This window comes from Perognathus longimembris, chromosome 7 (genome assembly GCF_023159225.1).
Source record: "Perognathus longimembris pacificus isolate PPM17 chromosome 7, ASM2315922v1, whole genome shotgun sequence".
Lineage (NCBI taxonomy): Eukaryota > Metazoa > Chordata > Mammalia > Rodentia > Heteromyidae > Perognathus > Perognathus longimembris.
The window spans coordinates 14,143,093-14,164,491 of NC_063167.1; the positions used below are offsets into that span (position 1 = coordinate 14,143,093).

Here is a 21,399-nt window from a genome sequence, read left to right on the forward strand (position 1 = left end):
AAGCAGGCAGCAAAGCACTTCCCAGCTGATGCTGTCTCTAATCCAGCTACTCAGAAGGCTGAGGTCTGGGTATGGAGGTTCTAATCATCAAAAAGCAGCAAGTGGAAGTGTGGTTCAGGTAGAGCTTCAGTCTTAAGGTGGGGAGAGCTAAGGGGCAGCACTCTGGCCCTGAGTTCAAGCCCCAGTACTGGTACATGTACACACACACACACACACACACACACACACACACACGCTTAACATGGGGCTGCAGACATGGCTCAAACTGCTGGGGATCTGAGGATCCACGATGATCCTCTCACATCTCAACCTAGAATCACAGGCATAAGGCACCAAGGCCCAGTGCAGATTTTAGTATGTGTACGCCAGTCCTGGGGCTTGAACTCAGAGCCTGGGTGTAGTCCCTAAGCTTTTTGTTTTAGCTCAAGTCTAGCTCTCTACCACTTGAACTGCAGCTCCACTTCCAGCTTTTTAGTGGTTAATTGGAAGATAAAAGTCTCATGTAGCTGGCTCACCCTGCAATCCTAGCTACTCAGGAGATGGTGGTTTGAGGACTGCAGTTCGAAGCCAGCCAGGGCAGAAAAGTCTCCATAGGACTCTTTATCTCCAGTTAACCCCTCAAAAAATCAGAAATGGAGCTGTGGCTGAAAGTGGACAGAACCCAGGCGCAGAGTTCAAGTCCTACCACTGACGGGGTAGAGGGGATAGGGCAATACCCAGAAAGCTCAAATACAGTACACCCAGTTCTCACAAGAACACCTGCCAAGGGCTGCGAATGTGGCTCAGTAGTAGAGTGTACGCATGAAGCCCTGGGTTCGATTCCTCAGTACCACATAAACAGAAAAAGCCCAAAGTGGTGCTAGGGCTCAAGTGGAAGAATGCTAGCCTTGAGCAAAACAAGCTAAGGGATAGTGCTCAGGTCCTGAGTTCAAGACGCAGAACTGGCAAAAAAAAACAAAACAAAAATAAAAACACCTGCCAAGTACCTGTACAGCTTCCGTACACCAATATAAACATAAGCATGCCCAATTTAATGAATTGGATAGAAAGCCCTAATACGAATCAGTATTGGATTACTAAAAAATGTCAGTTGTTTTTATTTTCATTATACGTTTAATTATATACTATAGTTAGGATAACAAAGGTGTAGACAGACACTAGAATAACAGTGACTAATATAAGGAAAATCTACTCTATCACTTACTGTCCGTTCATCCTCTCTTCAGCCACAGGGGACAGGCACCGAGTGTTCAGGTATGTGCAGAAGAGGGGAGGGGAAGGTCCCAGGGCAGAAGGCATGCAAAGACCTTTAGCAACAAGTGTCTAATGCATGGCTTCTATGCAAAGTTCTACATAGCAAATGGGCAGCAAATGGCAGGTGTGGCCCTTGCCTTTCTCATTCTCCAGTAGGAGTGTGCAGGTATGGAGAGGGGGTCAGGCACTCAGCCTTTCCTTGAGCCCTGGACCTTTAAGAAGCCAATAGCAGCAACAGAAGCACCAGCATAACCTTCCTAGGAAGGTTGAGATGGGACAAGAAGAGCAAGGGAGGAAAAGCAGGTGAAAACAGGTCACAGGGAGGCTGTCCTCCACCGCCACTCCCACAGTGACTCCAACAATCAACAGAGAAATCCATTATTAGATCTGTCAGCAACAAGGATACAGGAGACATTTGAGTATAGTTACCAGAACATACGAGTTACCCAACAATTAAAATAGGAGTACCTTCGATTTTGTATAGAACAAAAACAAAAAGAAATTCATGCTTTTTGCCCCAAGTTTGTATTTAAATAAGAGTGGCCACTTAAAGACACCCCATCCCCAGTGGTTTTTCTTTTGCTACTTCTGAGGTTTGACATTTGCAAGTGTCAGTCTTCCCCAGCTGTGGGTCACAACTCACTGTAATGAATATCTTGCTCCTTTAATACCAGGTCACAACATGGCACAAACATTCTTTAAAACTGACAACATTCACAACAAAGCACAGTAGAAACACACTGGGGCACTTTCAAAATAAAATATATTGCTTACTCCAATCCCAGCACCTGAGCACCAAGTCCCTGCCATACCCAGAGGCATGGCTAAGCATCGATCTTTGGGATGGAAGAAAAATATATGCATATGTGTATACGTGTAGTGTGTGTGTGTGTGTGTGTGTGTGTGTGTGTGTGTGTGTGTACTGGGCTTGAATTTAGGGCCTGGTGTTCTTGCTCAGCTTTCTTGCTCAAGGCTAGCACTAAACCACTTGAATTATAGTTCCACTCCTTCTTTTTGGAAATATTAGTCTCACAGACTTTCTTGCCTGGGCTGGTTTGGAACTGCGATCCTTAGATTTCAGCCTCCTGAATAGCTAGGATTACAGGCATGAGCCACCAGTGCTCAGCTTAGGATATTTCTTAATTCCTACTTGGGCTGAGAGAAAAACCAACACTACTGGCTAAAGTGGGTCAACTCTTACTTCAAGCATGTCTATCTGCAACTGGGAGGATGAGAATACATTTCTACCTAGGTTTATTCATTCCTTCTAACTAGACCAAGAGTATCTCATCGCCATAGAAAGTACTTTCCATTTGAGAAGAGGGCAATCGACTTGTCCTGTCATTCTCTCACAATACATACAAGTGCTTAGTTCTGTACAAAGACAAACCTTACAGGAGAGTGCACGCTCAAGCACTAGTGTTTTAAATATTTTTTCCATAATGAACAAAAAAATAAAAGGACATTTCTCACATTGGAGTTATGTCTGTAGTTCTGTCACATGATCCACATCACCCAAGAACATGCTAATTCTTGTAAATTCAGTTATTTAAAAAAAACCCACATTTCACTGTACATATACATGCCATTATGCAAGCTAATATAAACATGGACATGGTCCTACCCAACCCTAGATAACAGTACAGGGAGAATGGATCTTAAAAGATGAGAGGAAAAGGGACACAGAAATGACCAGCTTTTCTGGGGAAGGAACCTGTGCTCCCTTCGCTGAAGTAGCCAATTTCACTTTATCCTTCCATTCCACCATGGAATAGGGTCCTAGCTTTCCTTGTAGGTATTTCCCCTAAAATGTTCCCTTCTATGATTCTCAAAAGAAAATTCATAAACCTGACTGAAGGTATCTCTTGCTAAAGTCACTACCGTCAACAGGCCCTTGGTCCTCAAACCTCTCATTTTTCCTTTGATAATGTATCTTCGGTTAGCTCTCACAAAGATACAAACTTTACACAAACCAATGAGAAATGAAGAAAAGGGGAAACGTTATGATCACTGCCTTCCTTGCGCAGAATCCGGCTCTAAAGAAGATACAAAGATAGAAATGTATGATCAAAGCAAAGGATTAAACGCTGTGAAAGAAGGCATGTATGCCCATCTACTACACTGTGTGTCAACAGATGTGGCAATTCTGGCCAAGTCTGCTTGCCTTTTGCTGAAGCAGCTGTGACCACCCTATTACAGTCTCACATCTCCCCTTGCAGAGGTTTTTAGGGTTTGGTTGGGGGGGGGGGGACAGGGCAAAGATGGGATAAATAACTTTTAAGGATTTACTCCATCTCCAGGTCTAAGCATCCACTAGCATCTGTTTTCGGGTTTCCCGCTATGTGGGGGGCTGATGTTTGATGAAACAATCCATTAATATTGAGTGAATAAAACCCACTATTTTCCCCAAGCTGTGGGTCAGAATTTTTAAAGGGTTGTCTTCTTTGATTTTTCAATTGTGGCCCACAACCAAGAAAGTCAGTAGGTTGAAATGAAACTCCACCTTAAGGGAGTTGACTGATATCAAATGGAACTGTATCTTCAAATGAATCTTTTTTTTTTTTTCAGTCACAACGGCAGAACTTAGTCGGTATGAACTCTCTTATGTTTAATAAGTGCTGAGCTCCGGCTGAAACTCTTCTCACACTCGGTACATTCATAAGGCTTCTCTCCGGTGTGAACCCTTTGGTGTGTGATGAGGTTGGAGCTCTGGGTAAACCCTTTCCCACACTGCACACACTCATAGGGTTTCTCTCCCGTGTGTGTTCTCTGGTGCTTAATTAGATCTGACCTTTCACCAAAGCTCCGCCAACACTCGTTACATTCGTAGGGTTTCTCGCCGGTGTGGATTTTCTGGTGTGTGATCAGATGAGAGCTGCGGCTGAAGCTTTTCCCACAGGCGTTGCATTCATATGGCTTCTCTCCCGTGTGGGTCCTCTGGTGCTGAACCAAGTGGGAGATGCGACTGAAGTTCTCTCCACACTCGTTACAGTGGTATGGCTTTTCCCCGGTGTGGGCCCTGCGGTGCCGGACGAGGTCCGAGTTCTGGCTGAAGTTCTTCCCACATTCATCACACTTGTAGGGCCTCTCGCCCGTGTGGACCCGGTAGTGTTTGATGAGATCAGATCTCTCGCTGAACCCGCGTCCACACTCATTACACTCATACGGCTTCTCCCCGGTGTGGGTCCTCTGATGCTGGGCAAGGTGAGAGCTCCGGCTGAAGCTTTTCCCGCACTCTTCACACTCGTAAGGTTTCTCCCCACTGTGGGTCCTTTGGTGCTGAATGAGGTGAGACAGCCGGCAGAAGCTTTTCCCACACTCGTTACACTTGTGAGGCTTCTCACCGGTGTGGATTGTCTGGTGCTGAATGAGGTGAGAGCTCCTCCCGAAACTTTTCCCACACTCGTTGCAGTCATAGGGCCTCTCCCCAGTGTGAGTCCTCTGATGCTGAATGAGGTGAGAGCTACGGCTGAAGCCTTTCCCACACTCATAACACTTATAGGGCCTGTCTCCTGTGTGGGTTTTCTGGTGTCGATTAAGGTCTGAGATCTGACTGAAGGCCTTTCCACAGTGAGAACAGATGTGATACTGGATGCCCGGATGCACTTCTTTGTGGACAAGCAGGTCGGTGACTTGTTGGAGAGGATAGCTTACCCACTCTTCTGCTGTCAGATCGCCCCATTGTCTTTCCGACCTGTCACCACCAACCAAGGCCTCTTCACCTTCGGGATTTTCCTCCCCACTCGCAACAGGTCTTTCATCAGATGTGGTTCCAAATTCAACCTCTTCACCTATCTCTTGCTTTGGGTTCACATCATTCTCACTCCTGATCTCAAAATCTGCAATGAAAGGAAAAATAAATAAAACCAGTGAATACACAAACAAATGATGGGCTGTGAGTGGCACTACACTAAGAGTTTTTGCTTTTGTTTCCTTTTCAGGGCAGGAGATGGAGCCCAAGACTACATAAATTATTTCATTCATGAGCACAGTCAACCTTGGAGTCAGGCAATCTGATGACTTTTATTATGAATGACAAGCCCAAGACCTAGGCAAGTAACGTGTCTAAGGTCATGGCAGGAAATAACGGAGTCAAGATTCAAACTCAGTTATGTCTGCTAAAAAGTTTATGCTCTGTATTATTTCAGTTAGTGGTTCTTAAAAAAAAAAGTACATTCATGGTGTTTCAAAAGAAGAAAACAGCCAGGTGTAGTAGCTCATGCCTAGCAATTCAAGAGGCTGAGATTTGAGGATCACAGTTCAAAGTCAATGTGGGCAAGAAAGTCTGTGAGTCTCTTATCTCCAATTAACCACCAGAAAACAGGAAGTAGAGCTGTGGCTCAAAGTGGTAGAGTGCTAGGCTTAAGCAAAAGAGCTTAGGGAGCCAGGCATTGGCGGCTCATACCTATAATCCTAACTACTCAGGAGGCTGAGATCTGAGAACTGAGATTCAAAGCCAGCCAGCCCAGGCAGGAAAGTCCATGAGACTCTCATCTCCAAGTAACCACCAGAAAACCGGAAGTGTCCCTGTGGCTCAAGTTGTAGAGCGCTAACCTTGAGCTGAAGAGCTCTGGGAGAGCAGGACCAGAGTTCAAACCTCATGAATGACAAAAAAAAAAAAAAAAAAAAGAAAGAAAGCTCAGGAACAGCACTCAGGCCCTGAGGTCAAGCCCTACAACTGCCAAAACAAAAACACAACTTGTTAAGCCTTCATACCATCATGTAATATTTACTAAGAATGTACTAGGGTAGCCAGGCTCACACCTATAATCCTAACTACTCAGGAGATAAGAGATCAAAAGAAATGTGGTTTTGAGGCCAGCCTGGGCAGAAAAGTTCAATAGACCAACAAAAGCAAAGCTGGAGACCCAGCTCAAGGGGATGGACCATGAGCCCCTCAAGTTATTAAGTGCAAGGCCCTAAGTTTAAACCCCAGGACTGAAAAAGAGCAGGGTAGGGCTGGGAACATGGCCTAGTGGCAAGAGTGTTTGCCTCATATACATGAAGCCCTGGGTTCAATTCCCCAGCACCACATATATAGAAAACAGCAAGAGGTGGCGCTGTAGCTCAAGTGGCAGAGTGGCCTTGAGCAAAAAGAAGCTAGGGACAGTGCTCAGGCCCTGAGTCCAAGCCCCAGGACTGACCAAAAGAAAAAAAAAAAAAAGCAGGGTGGGAGAATATAGCCATAATATTCAATATACTCGTGTGAAAATGGAACTAGGCAATTTGAGGGGACGGGTGGGATTGGAATAGATAGGGGAGAATGATGGAGGGGAGGACATTGATCACGTTGAACTGTATCACGTATTGAATTGACACCCCTTTGCATGACTTAATGATAATCTTACAATTAAAAAAAAGGAGCTAGGCACTGGTGACTCACGTCTGCAATCCTAGCTATTCAGGAGGCTGAGATCTGAGGATCATGGTTTGAAGCCAGCCCGAACAGGAAAGTCTGTGAGATTCTTAGTTCCAATTAACCACCAAAAAAGCCAGATGTGGAGCTGTAGCTCAAGTGGTAGAATGCTAGTCTTGAGCAAAAGAAGCTTAGGAACAGTGCCTAGGCCATGAGTTCAAGCCTCAGGACTGACACACACACACACACACACAAAAGAACGTACTAGGTTAGTATAGAAAAAATAATAATTTTTAGTTATCTATGTCATGTCTCTGTTGATAGAAAAAGTCACTGTTGGGGCTGGGGATATGGCCTAGTGGCAAGAGTGCTTGCCTCGTATACATGAGGCCCTGGGTTCAATTCCCCAGCACCACATATACAGAAAATGGCCAGAAGTGGCGCTGTGGCTCAAGTGGCAGAGTGGCCTTGAGCAAGAAGAAGCCAGGGACAGTGCTCGGGCCCTGAGTCCAAGCCCCAGGACTGGCCAAAAAAAAAAAAAGAAAAAGAAAAAGTCACTGCTGAAAGTTACTTAGAGTTCCCAGTTACCTTTTAATAATAATAGATGTGTGGAAGTAGGAGAAAGTTAAAAAAAAAAAAGTTTGGCTCAGAACTTTTTATTTTTTTCTTGTGCTGAGATGGAATCCAGGACCTCATGAATGCTACTTAGGCATTCCATCGCTGAGCTATCCCTCTGGGCTGGGGTTATTCGAGACATTGCACTAAGCATATCGTAAATATAGTTTGGAAATGGAAACTAAAATATACAACCATTGTCTATAAGGAACTTGCTATCACACACTGTATTCTCCAGTTCTTTATGTACTCTCTGTAAGGAGGTTAAGCAAGAACATTCGGAGAAAAAAGCTCAGGGATAAATTAGTTTGATAAATGGTTCATATCCTCTCATTAGAAATCCACAGCACCTCATAGATTAAAGGTTCCAAGGAGTCCTAAGGTAAGGAAGCCTTGTAAACATTCTTTAACCTTTTCCCAAGCCTATTTGAGGAAGAAATTCGTTTGCTTGTACATCTACCCTTTTAATAAATGCTTCTTTGGCTAGATTATAGAAATGCAAGTTAATGCTTCTTTTGTTGGTGGCAGTGGCAATGCCGTTTTGTTTTGTTTGTTTTTCATTTTTTCCACTCCTGGAGCTCAAACTCTGGGCCTGGGCACTGTCTACTGAGCTCCTTTTGCTCAAAGCTAGCATTCTACCACTTGAGCCAAAGCACCACTTCTCACTTCTTCTCTGATTAGAGGTAAGAGTCTCACGGACGTTCCTTCCTGGGCTGGCTTCAAACTACGATTCTCAGATCTCAGCCTCCTGAGTAGCTTTATAAGCACAAGCCACCAGTACCCATCAGTAATGGTGTTTTGAACTCCAGACTTCATGCTAGGTAAACATACTACCACTTGAACCACACTTCCATCCCCAAATTAATACTTCGTGTGTGTGTGTGTGTGTGTGTGTGTGTGTGTGTGTGTGTGTATCTTGGTATTGGGGCTTGAACTCAGGGCCTAATGAAATTGCTTATGGCTAGTAGTCCACCATTTGATTTAGTCCAGAATTTTGCTAGTTAGCTATAGTCTCTCAGACTTTTCTGCCTGGGCTGGCTTCAAACTATGATCCTCCAGGTTTTAACATCCTAAGTAGCTAGGATTATAGGTATGAGTCACCAGAGCCCAGCTTATACAATGAATCTTATTCACTGTCACCCCTTTCATAATTTCCATCTGTTCCAACCCTATCCCTGCCCCTTCCCTAAATTTTTAATCATTTCATTATTTATTAATTAGGTCCTGGCCCTAGGGCATGAGCTCAGGGCCTGGGTACTGTCTCTAAATTTTTGTGCTCAAGGTTAGCACGGTATACAGCTCTATTTCTGGCTTTTTAAAAAATTGTTAATTCGGGCTGGAAATATGGCCTAAGTGGCAAGAGAGCTTGCCTCGTATACATGAAGCCCTGGGTTCAATTTTCCAGCACCATATATCTAGAAAACGGCCAGAAGAGGCGCTGTGGCTCAAGTGGTAGAGTGCTAGCCTTGAGCCAAAGAAAGGAAGCCAGGGACAGTGCTCAGGCCCTGAGTCCAAGCCCCAGGACTGCCCCCCCCCAAAAAAAATTGTTAATTCAAGATAAGAGTCTTACAGACTTTCTTGTTTGGGCTGGCTTTGAACTACAATTCTCAGATCTCAGCCTCCTGAGTAGATAGGATTGTAGGTGTGAACCACCAACACACAGCTAAAATTTAATTCTACAAAACAGAGAAAATTGAGCTGGGTGCTGGTGGCTCACACCAGTAATCCTAGCTACTCAGGAGGCTAAAATTTAAGGATTGCAGTTTGAAGGCAGCTCAGGCAGGTAAGTCCATGAGACTCTGAAATAAGAGTCTAATTAACCATAAAAAGCTGGAAATGGAACTGTGGCTCAAGTGGTAGAGTACTAGCTTTGAGCACAAAAACTCAGGGATAGTGCCCAGGCCCAGAGTTCAAGCCCCAGTACCAGTACAAAAATGAATGAATGAATAAAAGCTAAAAGAGTTGCGATATGATTCAGGAAGATAGCATACTCTGAGGCCCTAGGACTACAAAAATATAAAAAGAATTGGTACATAGACATTACATACTTGATAACTTCTGTCAAGTCCTAACAAGAGGCAAAATTAGCCAAAAGACTGCTCAGTGCTCAGCTAGAGAATAGGTTGTTGGCAGGCACCAGTGGCTTATGCCTGTAATCCTAACTACTTAGGAAACTGAGATCTGAGGATCATGGTTCAAAGCCAGCCCAGGCACGATAGTCCGTGAGACTCTTATCTCCAATGAACCACCAGAAAACAGTGAGCTGTGGCTCACTGAAGAGCTCGGGGACAGCGCCCAGGCCTTGAGTTCAAACCCTATGATTAAAAAAAAAAAAAAGATTATTACTGGTACAGGGGCTCACCCCTGTAATCCTTGTGTTATACAGGAGGCAGAGATCCATCGGGTAATGGTTTTAGGACAGCCTGAGCAAAAAGACCACAGTATCACATCTTTACCAATAAAATCTGGACACAGCCGACACTGATGCCTGTAATCCCAGCTACTCGGGAGGCTGAGATCTGAGGACCACGATTTGAAGCCAGCCCAAGGAAGGAAAGCCCATGAGACTCTTATCTCCAATAAACTTCCAAAGAGTCTGAAGTGGAGCTGTGACTCAGGTGGTAGAGCACTAGCAAGACTTGAGCAAAATACTCAGAAACTACATCCAGACCCTGAGTTCAAGCCCCAGCACTGGCACACACACACACACTGCATATATGTTATTCAGCTACACAAGAAATGTAAATACAGGGATTACAGTCCAGGCTGACTCAAGCACAAACAGGAGGCTTTAGGGGAAGCTCAAGTAGTGAAGTGCCTGCTCTTTGCAAGTGTGAGGACTTCGGTTCGAATGTCAATACTGCTAAAAAAAACTATTTATATATATAGTGTGTATATATACACACTATATATGTACTATATATACATATGTATATATGTACATATACACATATACGTATACATACATATGTATATGTACATATACACACATATGTATATGTGTATACATGCATACATATGTATATGTACATATGTGTGTGTACATACGCATGCACACATACATATATAGTTTGTTCTAATTATATCCAGACCAAAGGATAGCTAAGAGAGAACAGGTTTGCAGATCATAGGGGAAAAATGAGCTGCCTTGTCTGACAGAAGTTGTGATCTCACTATTTCAGGAGCCTTATGGAACAACGTTTCATACATTTGCGATCTATGATCAACTCAAAACATCTTTCAACAAGAACCTACGCAGACAAAGAACCTGAGGCAAAGCTGGGACTCTGAAGCCAAACCAAACACAAAAGAGTGGCTTCTTCTTCACCCACTCCTCCCATGAACCTAGGTCAGAGTCCTCACCTTCTCATGCCCTAGAGAAAAAGCACCATTTACAGGGGCATTATATCCTGGCAAGCACCATTATGTCAGACCTGTTTGGTCAGGATCTGTACAAACAGGCTGTAGAATAGCAAATGACTCAGTGCACAAGAAATCTGAATGTTTCCAAAATGTGTAGAAGAATTTTCCTTTTTTTGGGGGGGGGGCAATGCTATGGCACTAGACTTATTTACTTGGCTGGTGTTCCACTACTTGAGCCATGCCTTGAGCATTTTTTTTATTTTTAGATAATATGAGCTGGATGGTCCCACAGATTTGCTTAAGCCTCCAACTCAAGCCAGTATCCAATTAAGTGCTTCAAAAATCAAACAATTAGGCTCTGTTGGAAGGGTTGAGTCATTTTGATAGCGTTTCAAAAATGGGGGGGGGGAGAGATAAAGAAAGGTAGAATCCTTATTTACCTAGTGAGACAACATTTCCATAATTCTCCTGCATAACATCTCGGTAAAGATCCCTTTGGGTAGGGTCCAGAGGTCTCCATTCTTCCCGAGTTAGGTACATGGCCATGTCTTCAAATGTCACAGGTGTCTGAAATCACACAATGCTTCTTTACTATTCCATATCTAAGAAGCTAGTACCAGTTTTTCTTCTTGAAATTAGAGACATGGTTAGAAATTTTGAGGAAGTAGAGGCATTGAGTGATCTGTAGAGTCCAAAGAAGAAATAAAAAAGAAATAAGGGGGAAAAGGGGTCATGAGCAGATTGCTCTGGGCCGGTGGCAGGATCCCTGCTCCACTAGGAGAGAATTTTATCTTCTCACCATGCTTTTCCAGAGCACATTCTAGCACATTGTTTCATACCTTTATATAACAAGGTTTCTCTTCTTGGAATATCTTTCTCAGACTAGAGAAACTGTACTATTCTTTATGAGCCAGCTCCAATGCCAACTGTTGTTCGGGAGTTCTCTCCCACCTCCCGGCTCCACTCCTTCCCCGCTACCCCAGATGGAATTAATCACTCCCACTTCTCGCTTCCCACATCTCAGCACTTCGTTGCTACGGCAAATACAGCACTTGTCACGTTGTGCCCCCTAACCGGATATGACTTTCTCCCTACAGATTGTGAGCAGGCGGGTACCGCCCGACTTGTCCATCTTTTATCTCCCTAGTATTTAAAGGCATACCGCAGGTGTTTGATAAATGCTTATTTCATATGGCCTGGTATCCTACCTCATACCGAAGCAATCGAGTTTCCATATAGAGGTTTGCAGAGAGATGCAGGGCGAGGTCCGAGAAGGCAATCCCTCAGCTTACCTGGGATCCAGCCATGAGCAGGGTGGCTGCCATCTCGGGCACAAGGCTTGGCCTCCGGGGTGAGAGAGTAGAAAAAGCAGCCAGCAGCAACTAAAGCTGAAGGAGGCGAGAAGCTGGGCGTGAGGCTCGGAAAACAGGCCCTGCCCACTCCCCAGGGCTGGAGTTCAGGCGGCCGGGCAAGCGGTGAAGGCCCTAGATTAGGGCCGGGTCACTCTCCTCCCTAACCCCCGAGCGTGACCCGCCCTCTGTGTCTCCGTTAGGACAGGGTAGAGGCAGTGCCAGAATCCACTAGGAGAGCATGCTGGCCGGGTCCCCTCCCGGGCCCGGGGTCAGACCGATGCTCTCTCAGGGAGGAGGCTCACAGCCCAACCCACAGAACGCTGCCGCTCTTCCATCTAGGGCCTGAGTCCTTTCCGGCAGATGTTTCAGCCAATCAGCGAGGGAAACTACAAAACACTTCACCAATCAGGTACCGTATATTCGGCCCACCTTCTACAGCGTGGCTGAGCACCTCTACTACGCCTGCGCTTGCCCCGGGGCCTGCCGGGAGTTGGAGTTCTACTCTGGCGTACAAAGGCCAGTCAGAGGCCAAGAGCTGAGGAGGGAAAAGAACAAAAGGGGGCAGAAGAAGCACATCCTCCCAGCCTGATCAAAGTATCTCTCCCGCTTCTCGGAGACCACAGCCTGATTTCGCCAAGGAGGTTGCCGAGCATCTCCTACCATCCCTAGAACAGTCTCTTGAGTCAGGTCTGATCATCCGCGATGTCGAACTTTTTAAAGTTCTGGCTTGTGCTTGGAACTCCGCTGGGATTCGCTCTCACTTGACAGCCCAGGCCGGAGAGGAAAGCGGTGGCCGCCCATTTCGATGGGGGTAGTGGGGGGGGGGCGGTGTGCGGCGTGGGGGAGGGGGGATTTTGGAGTCTGCGCTGGAACTTTGGGCTCCGCCCCCACACTACACCTCCCAGCAGCGCCTACGGCACTTGCTCCACAGACTACAACTCCCAGGAGGCCTTACGCCGCCGTGCGTCCGGCGCGTGCATTTGCTCGGCGGCCCGGCTGGGGATGCCGGGGCTCGGTCGCTGTTAACCCTGTAGTAGTGTCTTTCTCAAGAGGGCACCCCATCCCCAGAGAGGGAGCTGAGAAGCGAAAATCGAGGGAAATCAGGAGCGGAGGAGGGGTTAGGGCACGTAAGGACACAGCAGAGACGGGCATCCCTGAAACCGGCCTGCGGAAAGAATTCCTGAGGGCCGCCAGCATCGTAGAGACTCTGGGTCTCGGAGGCCCCGATCCGGGCGGGTCCTCGGGGATGTTAGGAGTCCCTGTCTAGCCGAAAACCCGAATAAAGGACGAGCAGATTTACCTTCTAGCCTGCAAAAGATCCACCAGACCGCCGTCTCCAAGATCCCAAAGCCGCAGAAAGATGGTAGCGATCACGGGCAGATGTCCGAGATGTCAGAGCTGCAAGTAGATTCCGAATCTGTACCAGCGAAGCCCAGAAGACACTGTGGGCTGATCCCAAAGACTTACAGATCCCGGAGACCGCAGACAGACTCTCCCGCCGGCTCAGGGAAATTACAGGCTCCTAGACTGATGCCCGAGGTCCCAGCAGCGGGTCAAAACACGGCAGCAGCAGCTGAACTGGATTTAGGAATAGAAGGACGTGCAGCCTGAGCTGGAGGGAATTGGATAATGGAAGTCGAGCACTAAGGCAGAGCAGGCATTGTGCGTGGGGAAGAGAGCTCCGAGCTTGCAGTAGCCTTGGAGAGGGAAGTGATGGAAGAATATAGCAGCTTATTAGGGACTCCCACCCTCTCCAAGTTATAAATATCCCCAGAACCTTGGCTACTTGCCCGGAAGCCTGTTGTCTCTAGCTGTACAGGAGACTTCTCTGCCTGGGCTGGGAAAAGGGGCTTTTCTTTTGTTTTGCAGATACATCCACCCCACTGCATGACTTGAATTTTTTTTTTCTAATATGACTCTCGGCCATACTTTTATTAATGAGTGTTCTGTTCTCAATGCCTGGCTATTTATGGTTAAATTACTCAAGTGGCTAGAAAGAATTCCTAGGACCCTACCCATTCATAATGCAGCATCTTCCAACCCTACTCTCTCCACATCCAAGGTGGGTTTAGGGATTGTTTAGATGCCACAAAAGTACCATCTTGCCCCATCTAAAATTGATCTGGGCACCATATTAGTTAAAATCCTGTGGGGTTCCCAAGAAACAACATACCTAATAGGAAGAATGTGGTCATCAAGGTCAAGCAAACCTAGGTTAGAATCCAGGCTATGACTTTCCTTCAGATAGTAGTCTCTCTAGGCCCATTTCTTTTTTCTGTAAATAAGGATTGTTACACCAAAGAACTTATATAAGGACTATGTGAGATGACTTAAAGCACTTCACAGAGAGTGAGCACTTGAATAATAGCTCTTAGAATGAAAGGCCCATGGACATATTTGGTGGCCCTGAAAATCTAGGAAAACAGATTGGCTCAGTCGCTGTGAAGATCTGGGGGTGACCGGTGACCTTGTCCTTAACATTGTTGTTTCTTCTAGAAATGCAGAAAAAAACTAGAAGTTCAGCCAGTTTGGTGGGTTCAAGTGGGGTGTGTTGAGCCGAGTAGAAGAGAGGTATTTGGGACTGCCAGAGACTAGCAAGCTCAGGCTTCACACTCTGGGAAGTCACTGGGTCAGGGGTGAATAACCAGACTCCTACAAACTAGGTGGAGGGGATTGTTACAGACTGGTTATAAGTGATTGCAGGTCTCTGGCTGGGCTGGAGTTGTGGGTCTGAGTGGGCCCAGCAGGCTTTATTTTCCAGCTTTCTCTGGCAAATTGCTTTGTCCACTTTCTGAAGCCTTTTTTGTTCCCCAGTTGCTCCGGTGCTTTAAGCCCTTCTTTGTCTTCTCAAGGTTCCTTTCATTCCTAAGGACTGCCTGGGGGTTGAAAGACTTTGGAGCTTGGTCTTACTCCTGGCCTCCTCCTGAGTAACTGCTTTCTTCTCTTTTCACCTGGGACCTCCCGAGGGCAGAGTGGGGTAGCTGAGAGCAGTTGGAAAGTTTGATTGTACTTGGAGCCCCTGGGTGAGTGGGGATGGGAGAGAGGAAAGGACAGCGGCTGAGGGGCTTCCTGTTGCTGCTGTTAGCTGCACTCAGGGTTGGAGTCGTTGAGCAGGAGGTGGCTTCCTGCCCCATTGTTCAGAGCCCCAATGTTCCTGGATGTGGGTTTGCAATAAGGTCTCAGAAAACCTGTTCGTTCATTCATTCAGGAAATGATGAGCACCTACTGTGTGCCAAGGCAGAAGCACAGCCTGGCACTGGGGAAAGGGACCAGGAGAACAATTCAGGCTTCTGACATCTCCAGTGAGGGTTGTTTTTTTTTCCTTAGATGAGGTATTATATTGTCAGAACCATAGCTATTTGAGCAAAGAGCTTCCTTGTATATTGCCTGCAACCAGATCACTCTACACCTGTGGAGCACTATAAAGTATATTTTAATCTTGTAATTATCTTGTGAGCAATACAATTATGTGGTACTTATTTATTTAAAAAATATGGAGCGCTTGGGCTGGGGATATAGCCTAGTGGCAAGAGTGCCTGCCTCGGATACAGGAGGCCCTAGGTTCGATTCCCCAGCACCACATATACAGAAAACGGCCAGAAGCGGCGCTGTGGCTCAAGTGGCAGAGTGCTAGCCTTGAGCCGGAAGAAGCCAGGGACAGTGCTCAGGCCCTGAGTCCAAGGCCCAGGACTGGCAAAAATAAATAAATAAATAAATAAATAAAAATAAAAAATATGGAGCGCTTAACAAATTTGCATGTCATCCTTGTGCAAGGGCCATGTTAATCTTCTCTGTATCGTGCCAATTTTAGTATATGTGGTGCCAAAGTGAGCATGGTTGTGTGTGTGTGTGTGTGTGTGTGTGTGTGTGTGTATCTGAAGCATTAATTTGTTAAACATTAAAACATTAGTTTCCAAGCTGGATACTGGTGGCTCATGCCTATAATCCTAGCTACTCATGAGGTTGAGATCTGAGGATCACAGTTTGAAGAAGTCAGGGACAGAAAAGTCCATGAGACCCATCTCCAAAAAACTACTTTACTCTCTCCCCTCCCCCCCCCAAAAAAAGTAGGGAATAGAGCTGTGGCTCAAGCAGTAGAGTGCTAGCCTTGAACAAAAGGAGTTCAGGGGCAGCATCCAGGGCCTGAGTTCAAGCCCCAGGACTGTCACCAAAAGAAAAGAAAGAAAAAAAATAACAACGAAACCCCACATATTTCCCCCTTTACCATCCTTTCATTTCTCACTGGGTTTCTCTTGGCCCTGTGAGGAGCGATGAGGAGTTGGGGTCATGGAGACATGAGTTTCCGTTTCTACAAGGCAAGCTCTCTCGCCACTAGGCCATATCCCCAGCCCCGAGTTTCCGTTTCTACAAGTGCCACACAGGAGGTGAGCTAATCTATACCCAGGAGAGGGTGAGTGAGGAGGCTTCAGAGAGGAGGTGACATCTGAGTTGGCTTGTCAGGACCAGAGGCAACTAGGAGGTACAGAAGGTGGGAGGGAAAGCATTCCAGTCTTCCAGAACAGCATGTGCAAAGGCACAGAGGCGTGAAAGGTCAGAGCTTGTGGTAGGATTGACAATGGTGGCGGGAAGGGGTGGTGGAGGACCAGCAGGGTGGAGGAAGCAGGGCAAGGTCGGTGTCTGTCCCCTGTTGGTAGCCAGGGGCCTGGCCTGCAGCGAAAGGAACAGATGGGCTCTGCAGGCAGGCTAAGCAGCAGCCCCAGAAGTCTGACCTCACGCATGGCTGCTGGCTTATTCCAAAGAGCATTTTCAAAAAAACACAGACACTTGTATTTCAAATGTATGACAAACCTTCATATTGTCTAGCTGAGGGAAAGACAGCAAAAGAGTCCCCATTATTGAGTCTAATTCTGTACCAGACCTTGAGCTGGGAAATCAAACTCTGCCCCGGCTCTGTCTGCAGGGCTACTGTGAGGATTAAATGAGCAGGGCACCTGGGAGCCTGTGGCACAGGGTGGCCATTGTTATTGAAGGGAAGTCACATTCCAAAGCAGCCCAGAGCAAGACCAGGCTTGGGTTCAAATCTAGTCTCTTGTCTTCTGAAATGAATCCTTGGACCATGGGTAACTCAGCTTGTAAAGATTATACTATGGGCTGGGAATGTGGCTTAGCGGTAGAGTGCTTGCCTAGCATGCAGGAAGCCCTGGGTTCAATTCCTCAGCACCACATAAACAGAAAAAGCCGGAAGTGGGGCTGTGGCTCAACTGGCAGAGTGCTAGCCTTGAGCAAAAAGAAGCCAGGGACGGTGCTCTGGCGCTGAGACCAAGCCCCAGGACTGGCAAAGAAACAAACAAACAAAAAAATTGTATTAGTCCCAGTTCACAGAGACAGAAGGTAAAATAGTGGCTGTCAGGGCAGGGGGAGGAGGAAATGAGCTACTTTTAATAGAGGTTCAGTTTTACAAGATAAAAAACTTTCAAGACATTGGCTGAACAGTGAGTATACTTAACTGTACTGAATCATGCACATAAAATGGTGAGCTCGCCAGGCACTGGGGAGGCTCCTGCCTGTAATCCTAGCTACTCACAAGGCTGAGATCTAAGGATCATGATTCGAAGGCAGCTAGGCAGGAAAGTCCATGAGACTCTTATCTCCATCGCGAAAAGACTGAGGTGGAGCTGTGGCTCAAGTGATAGAATGCTAGCCTTGAGCAAAAAAAAAAGCTTGGGGACAGCACTCAAGGCACTGCGTTCAAGCCCTACAGCTGACAGAAAAATAACTTTTAAAAAGATAAAGGCCTGGTAGTCTCATTATTAAAAGAAAAATTGGCAGTACTGAGGTTTGAACTCATAGCCATGCACTTGCTAGCTGGCTACTGCTGAGCCATGCCTGGAGCCCCGTTGTTATTTTTAGAATAGAGTCTTACCCCCAGGCAGGTGCCTGAGCTGTGGTCAACTCATGTTTTATGCATGCAGTTGTTGCTGGGATCACAGGTGCACTCACTACATCAGCTTCTCTTATATGGAGATGGAATTTCATGGGCTGTCCTGACACCACCACCCTCCCAATCTCAGCCTCCAGTGCATGTTGGGATGCTAGGCATGCAACCACTGTACCTACCTATGGGTTGAGAAAGAGGTCTTAGAAACTTTTCCACCCAGGCTGGCTTCCAACCGTGAGCCTCCTGTTCTCAACTTCCCAAGTAATTAGAATTACAGGCATACGTCACTACAGCCCTGTGGCAGCTTCTGTACCTTTTCTTCTTTTCCCTGTAACCTTTTGTAAATACCATCTTGTTGTTGTTGTTGTTGTGCTGGTAGTGTGACTTGAACTCATAGCCTGGGTGCTATCCCTGAGCTATTTTGCTCAAGTCTGGTGTTTGACCACTTGAGCCATGGTTCTACTTCCAACTTTTTGGTGGTTAATTGGAGAGAAGGGCCTCATAGACTTCCTATCTGGGCTCACTTTAAGCCCTGATTCTCAGATCTCAGCCTCCTGAGTAGCTATGATTACAGGTATAAACCACTGCCCCTGGCTTATATACCCATTTTAGTTATGGGATTGTGAACCCACTTTTGTTCTCAAAGTCTTTCCACCAGAAGATCTCTGTTCCACCCCAAGCATATCACCTTCATGTGTCACCTCACAAACTTTCCGCTTTTCTTTCCCAGGAAGTCTCCCTAGGTGACAGAAGTTAACGCTAACTCACTTGCAGCTTACATCCTGTCCATCTCTGAGATGAAAGAGAAACTGCCACAGCCTGCAGGAACTGCAGCAAGTGTGGGGGTGAAGTGAAGGCCAGCTCTGCAGGCTCTCTCTGGGGGGGGGGGGGGGGCCCTTGCCAGGAGCAGTGGGGCAAATGGCAGCTTTCAAATGAGGTGGCGGAATGGGAAGGGGGACTCAAGCTGAAAAACCAATGGGTTCACTGAGTGGCTCTGGAATGGACACAGAGGGTGTAGACGCCTGCTGGTGACACAGCCGGTGGCCTATTCATACTTTCCTGTGTGGCTGTGTACCGTGAAGGTGTGAGGACTTTACTGTTCAATCTGACTCATCTCCTTTGTAAGCAGCAAAGTTACCTCAGGCAGAGATTTGGCTTGTTTATTCCTCTGGGCTCCAAATCCCCATGACTTTGGTTTGGTTTTTTTTTTGGCCAGTCCTGGGCCTTGGACTCAGGGCCTGAGCACTGTCCCTGGCTTCTTTTTTGCTCAAGGCTAGCACTCTGCCACTTGAGCCACAGCGCCACTTCTGGCTCTTTTCTATATATGTGGTGCTGAGGAATCGAACCCAGGGCTTCATGTACATGAGGCGAGCACTTTACCACTAGGCCATATTCCCATCCCATCCCCATGACTTTGGGAACCCAAGGAGGATGAAGACCCTGAAAATCACTGCAGGGAGCCCCCTTTCCCAAATCCCCCCCCCCCCCTGCCCAAATCCCCTTTCCTGACACTAGCAGATTGACAATGGTTACTATTTTGTTTTGCCTTTGGTTTCTAAACCTTTGAGTGGCTGATTAGGGAATGCAGAGAAAAAACTAGACCTCCAAGCCATTCTAGTCAGAGGATGGCCCATGGCCCAGACACGCTGCCATCCCAGGAGCTTGTTAGGAAAGAAGAATCTCAAGAAGATGCAAAGAGCAGCTGGGTGTCTAGGCAGGACCCTTTTCACTTCTGCAGATACTCGTACCCCAGATGAGGTGTGCGGCACAGCCGTGTGGGTGGAAGTCTCTGCCTCCAGATTCTTTCCCTGCCAGGCTGAGGGTTCCTGAAAGAGGGGGGGGGGGGGCTGAGACTATACAGCTTGGGGTCTCCGCCACTGTTGAGCACTGTAATAGGGAGCAGAGGCCTGGGTCTCCATCCTGTTCTGCTATGGGGACCCGTGGATGTTGTTCCTTCGGTGAGACTCCAGCCTTTCCACAGGACTCCTCCAACTCTTATTTTTGCTAGTCCTGGGAGCTTCAGCTCAGGGCCTTGCGTTCCTGCGTGGCTCTTTTCCCTGCTCATAGCTGGTGCTCCACCAGTTAAGCTATCCCTCCACTTCCTCTAAAAAGCTCTAAAAAAAAGCTGAAGCTAACAGCAGATTCCTGTGCCCAGTCTGTTTGCAGACTTCCTCTTCCCAAGGAAGCACATGACCAGTGAAGGAAGACGGGGTAACCAGTTCCAGAGCAGGTGGCACCCAGGGGAGCGGAGCTGCAGGGCACCCTTACCCCAGCGGTGTACCCTGAGGGCGAGGCGAGGCAGAGGGAAATCCACGGGCTTCTGCAGTGCCCTCGCAGGCGATGGTGGTACCCCTTCCGTCACAGATAAGATGGCTCAGAGGGCTCAAGTGGCTTGCCCAAGCTCTCAGGCATTCCCGTGCTTCCAATCTCCAGCCACTGCAGGAACACAGTCCAGGAGGCTCAATCTGAGGCTGTTGGAAGGCCAGAGTCAGAGACTGAACTATGATAGGCTCACAGTTCCTGAAGCTTTTCCAGAAGCTTCCAGCTTGGCCTAAAGTCTTAGCAGCATAAAGAACAAGCTGATGTCATTGTGGGAGAAGCATAGCAAGACAACTGTGCTCTGCAGACATCCTGGTGGGCTCAGGCCACAGATGGAGCAGCGATGAACATGAGGCTTGGGCTTGGACAGGTTCTGAGGCCCCCAAGAGATGGCAGTGAAGGGCACCCCTAGGGTCTTCACACACTGAGCCTGCGCAGTATAACAACTGAGTCCTCCAAGCGCCACAGACAGCAATCAAAGGGAATAGCAGAGCACTCAAAAAAAGACCAGGAAAGAGTTGTGAAGAACTATTTCCACCACTGTGTAAGCCTGACCTGCCTGCCTTACCAGGGCAGGGGAAGCTTTGTTCTGCCAAGGGCTAGTTGCACAGTTATAACACAGACCGCATAACATTATCAGTATAGGCAGATGGGAGTTGAAAGAAGCATTATGTGTCTGTCCTGTACCAAATGACTTCTAGGGCTTCACACAGCCCATGGGATAAGAAGACCCCACCCTAGCCAAGCTGTGTATCGGCTCTTCTGCAAGGGTAGCTCTGGGGTGGAGCCTGGGTGCTGTCCCCTTAGCTTTTTCGCTTAAGGCTAGCACTTTACCACTGTGAGCCACAGTGCCACGTCCAGTTTGATGGTAGTTATTGGAGATAAGAGCCTCACGGACTTTTCTGCCCAGGCTAGCTTTGAATCCTCAGCTCACTGAGTATAGGATTACAAGCATCAACCACCAACACCTAGAGTTTTGCTGTTGTTTGTTTGTGCTAAGCACATTGAGCTAGATGGTCATCTCTGATCTAGTATTTTCCAACCCAGAACAGTCTGAGAGACTCAGGTGGGAGGGAGGGACTGACACACAGGTCTTCCCACCCACTGTCACAAGTAGGACCTCCCCACTCCAGCTCTGGTACTCTTTCTATGAGCGACTCAACACTGATTCTTAACTTTGCACATGGTTGTTAGCAGGTCATTTTTAACAACTGATCATTGGTTTGCAAAAGAATGCCTCC

The 21,399-nt window shown here is 47.1% G+C and overlaps 1 protein-coding gene, 1 long non-coding RNA gene and 1 other non-coding gene across 7 annotated transcripts; 1 reads left to right on the forward strand and 2 right to left on the reverse strand.

Annotated features, from left to right (window-relative positions):
• Positions 1-1,762: 1,762 nt before the first annotated feature.
• Znf436 (zinc finger protein 436) lies at positions 1,763-13,567 on the reverse strand. Of its 5 annotated transcripts, none has more exons than XM_048350479.1 (4): positions 13,241-13,567; positions 11,881-11,976; positions 11,029-11,155; positions 1,763-5,093 (listed from the first exon to the last, which is right to left on the reverse strand). In XM_048350479.1, exons 2-4 carry the CDS (start codon positions 11,911-11,913, stop codon positions 3,838-3,840), a joined length of 1,416 nt encoding a protein of 471 aa, XP_048206436.1. In that variant the 5' UTR covers positions 11,914-11,976; positions 13,241-13,567; the 3' UTR covers positions 1,763-3,837. The 5 variants fall into 5 exon arrangements, with proteins under 5 accessions (XP_048206436.1, XP_048206441.1, XP_048206439.1 ...); XM_048350484.1 differs by having other exon boundaries at positions 11,029-11,270; positions 13,241-13,566; XM_048350482.1 differs by lacking the exon at positions 13,241-13,567 and adding an exon at positions 12,370-12,445.
• On the forward strand, positions 8,093-21,393 carry LOC125354707. Its single transcript, XR_007211531.1, has 3 exons — positions 8,093-8,102; positions 20,665-20,675; positions 21,313-21,393. It is a non-coding gene; the product is annotated as an uncharacterized LOC125354707 (long non-coding RNA).
• Positions 15,669-15,775, reverse strand: LOC125355874. The gene has a single exon (XR_007211795.1). It is a non-coding gene; the product is annotated as a U6 spliceosomal RNA (small nuclear RNA).
• Positions 21,394-21,399: the final 6 nt, after the last annotated feature.

What these genes read in the sequence shown, in the direction of transcription:
- Znf436 (XM_048350479.1), bottom strand. Translation starts at nt 11,913, where the DNA reads ATGGCAGCCACCCTGCTCATGGCTGGATCCCAG. An exon ending in TGCTCATGGCTGGATCCCAG is followed by an intron (nt 11,156 to 11,880) that starts GTAAGCTGAGGG and finishes GTGTGATTTCAG; the next exon opens with ACACCTGTGACATTTGAAGA. An exon ending in TGGAAATGTTGTCTCACTAG is followed by an intron (nt 5,094 to 11,028) that starts GTAAATAAGGAT and finishes CTTTCATTGCAG; the next exon opens with ATTTTGAGATCAGGAGTGAG.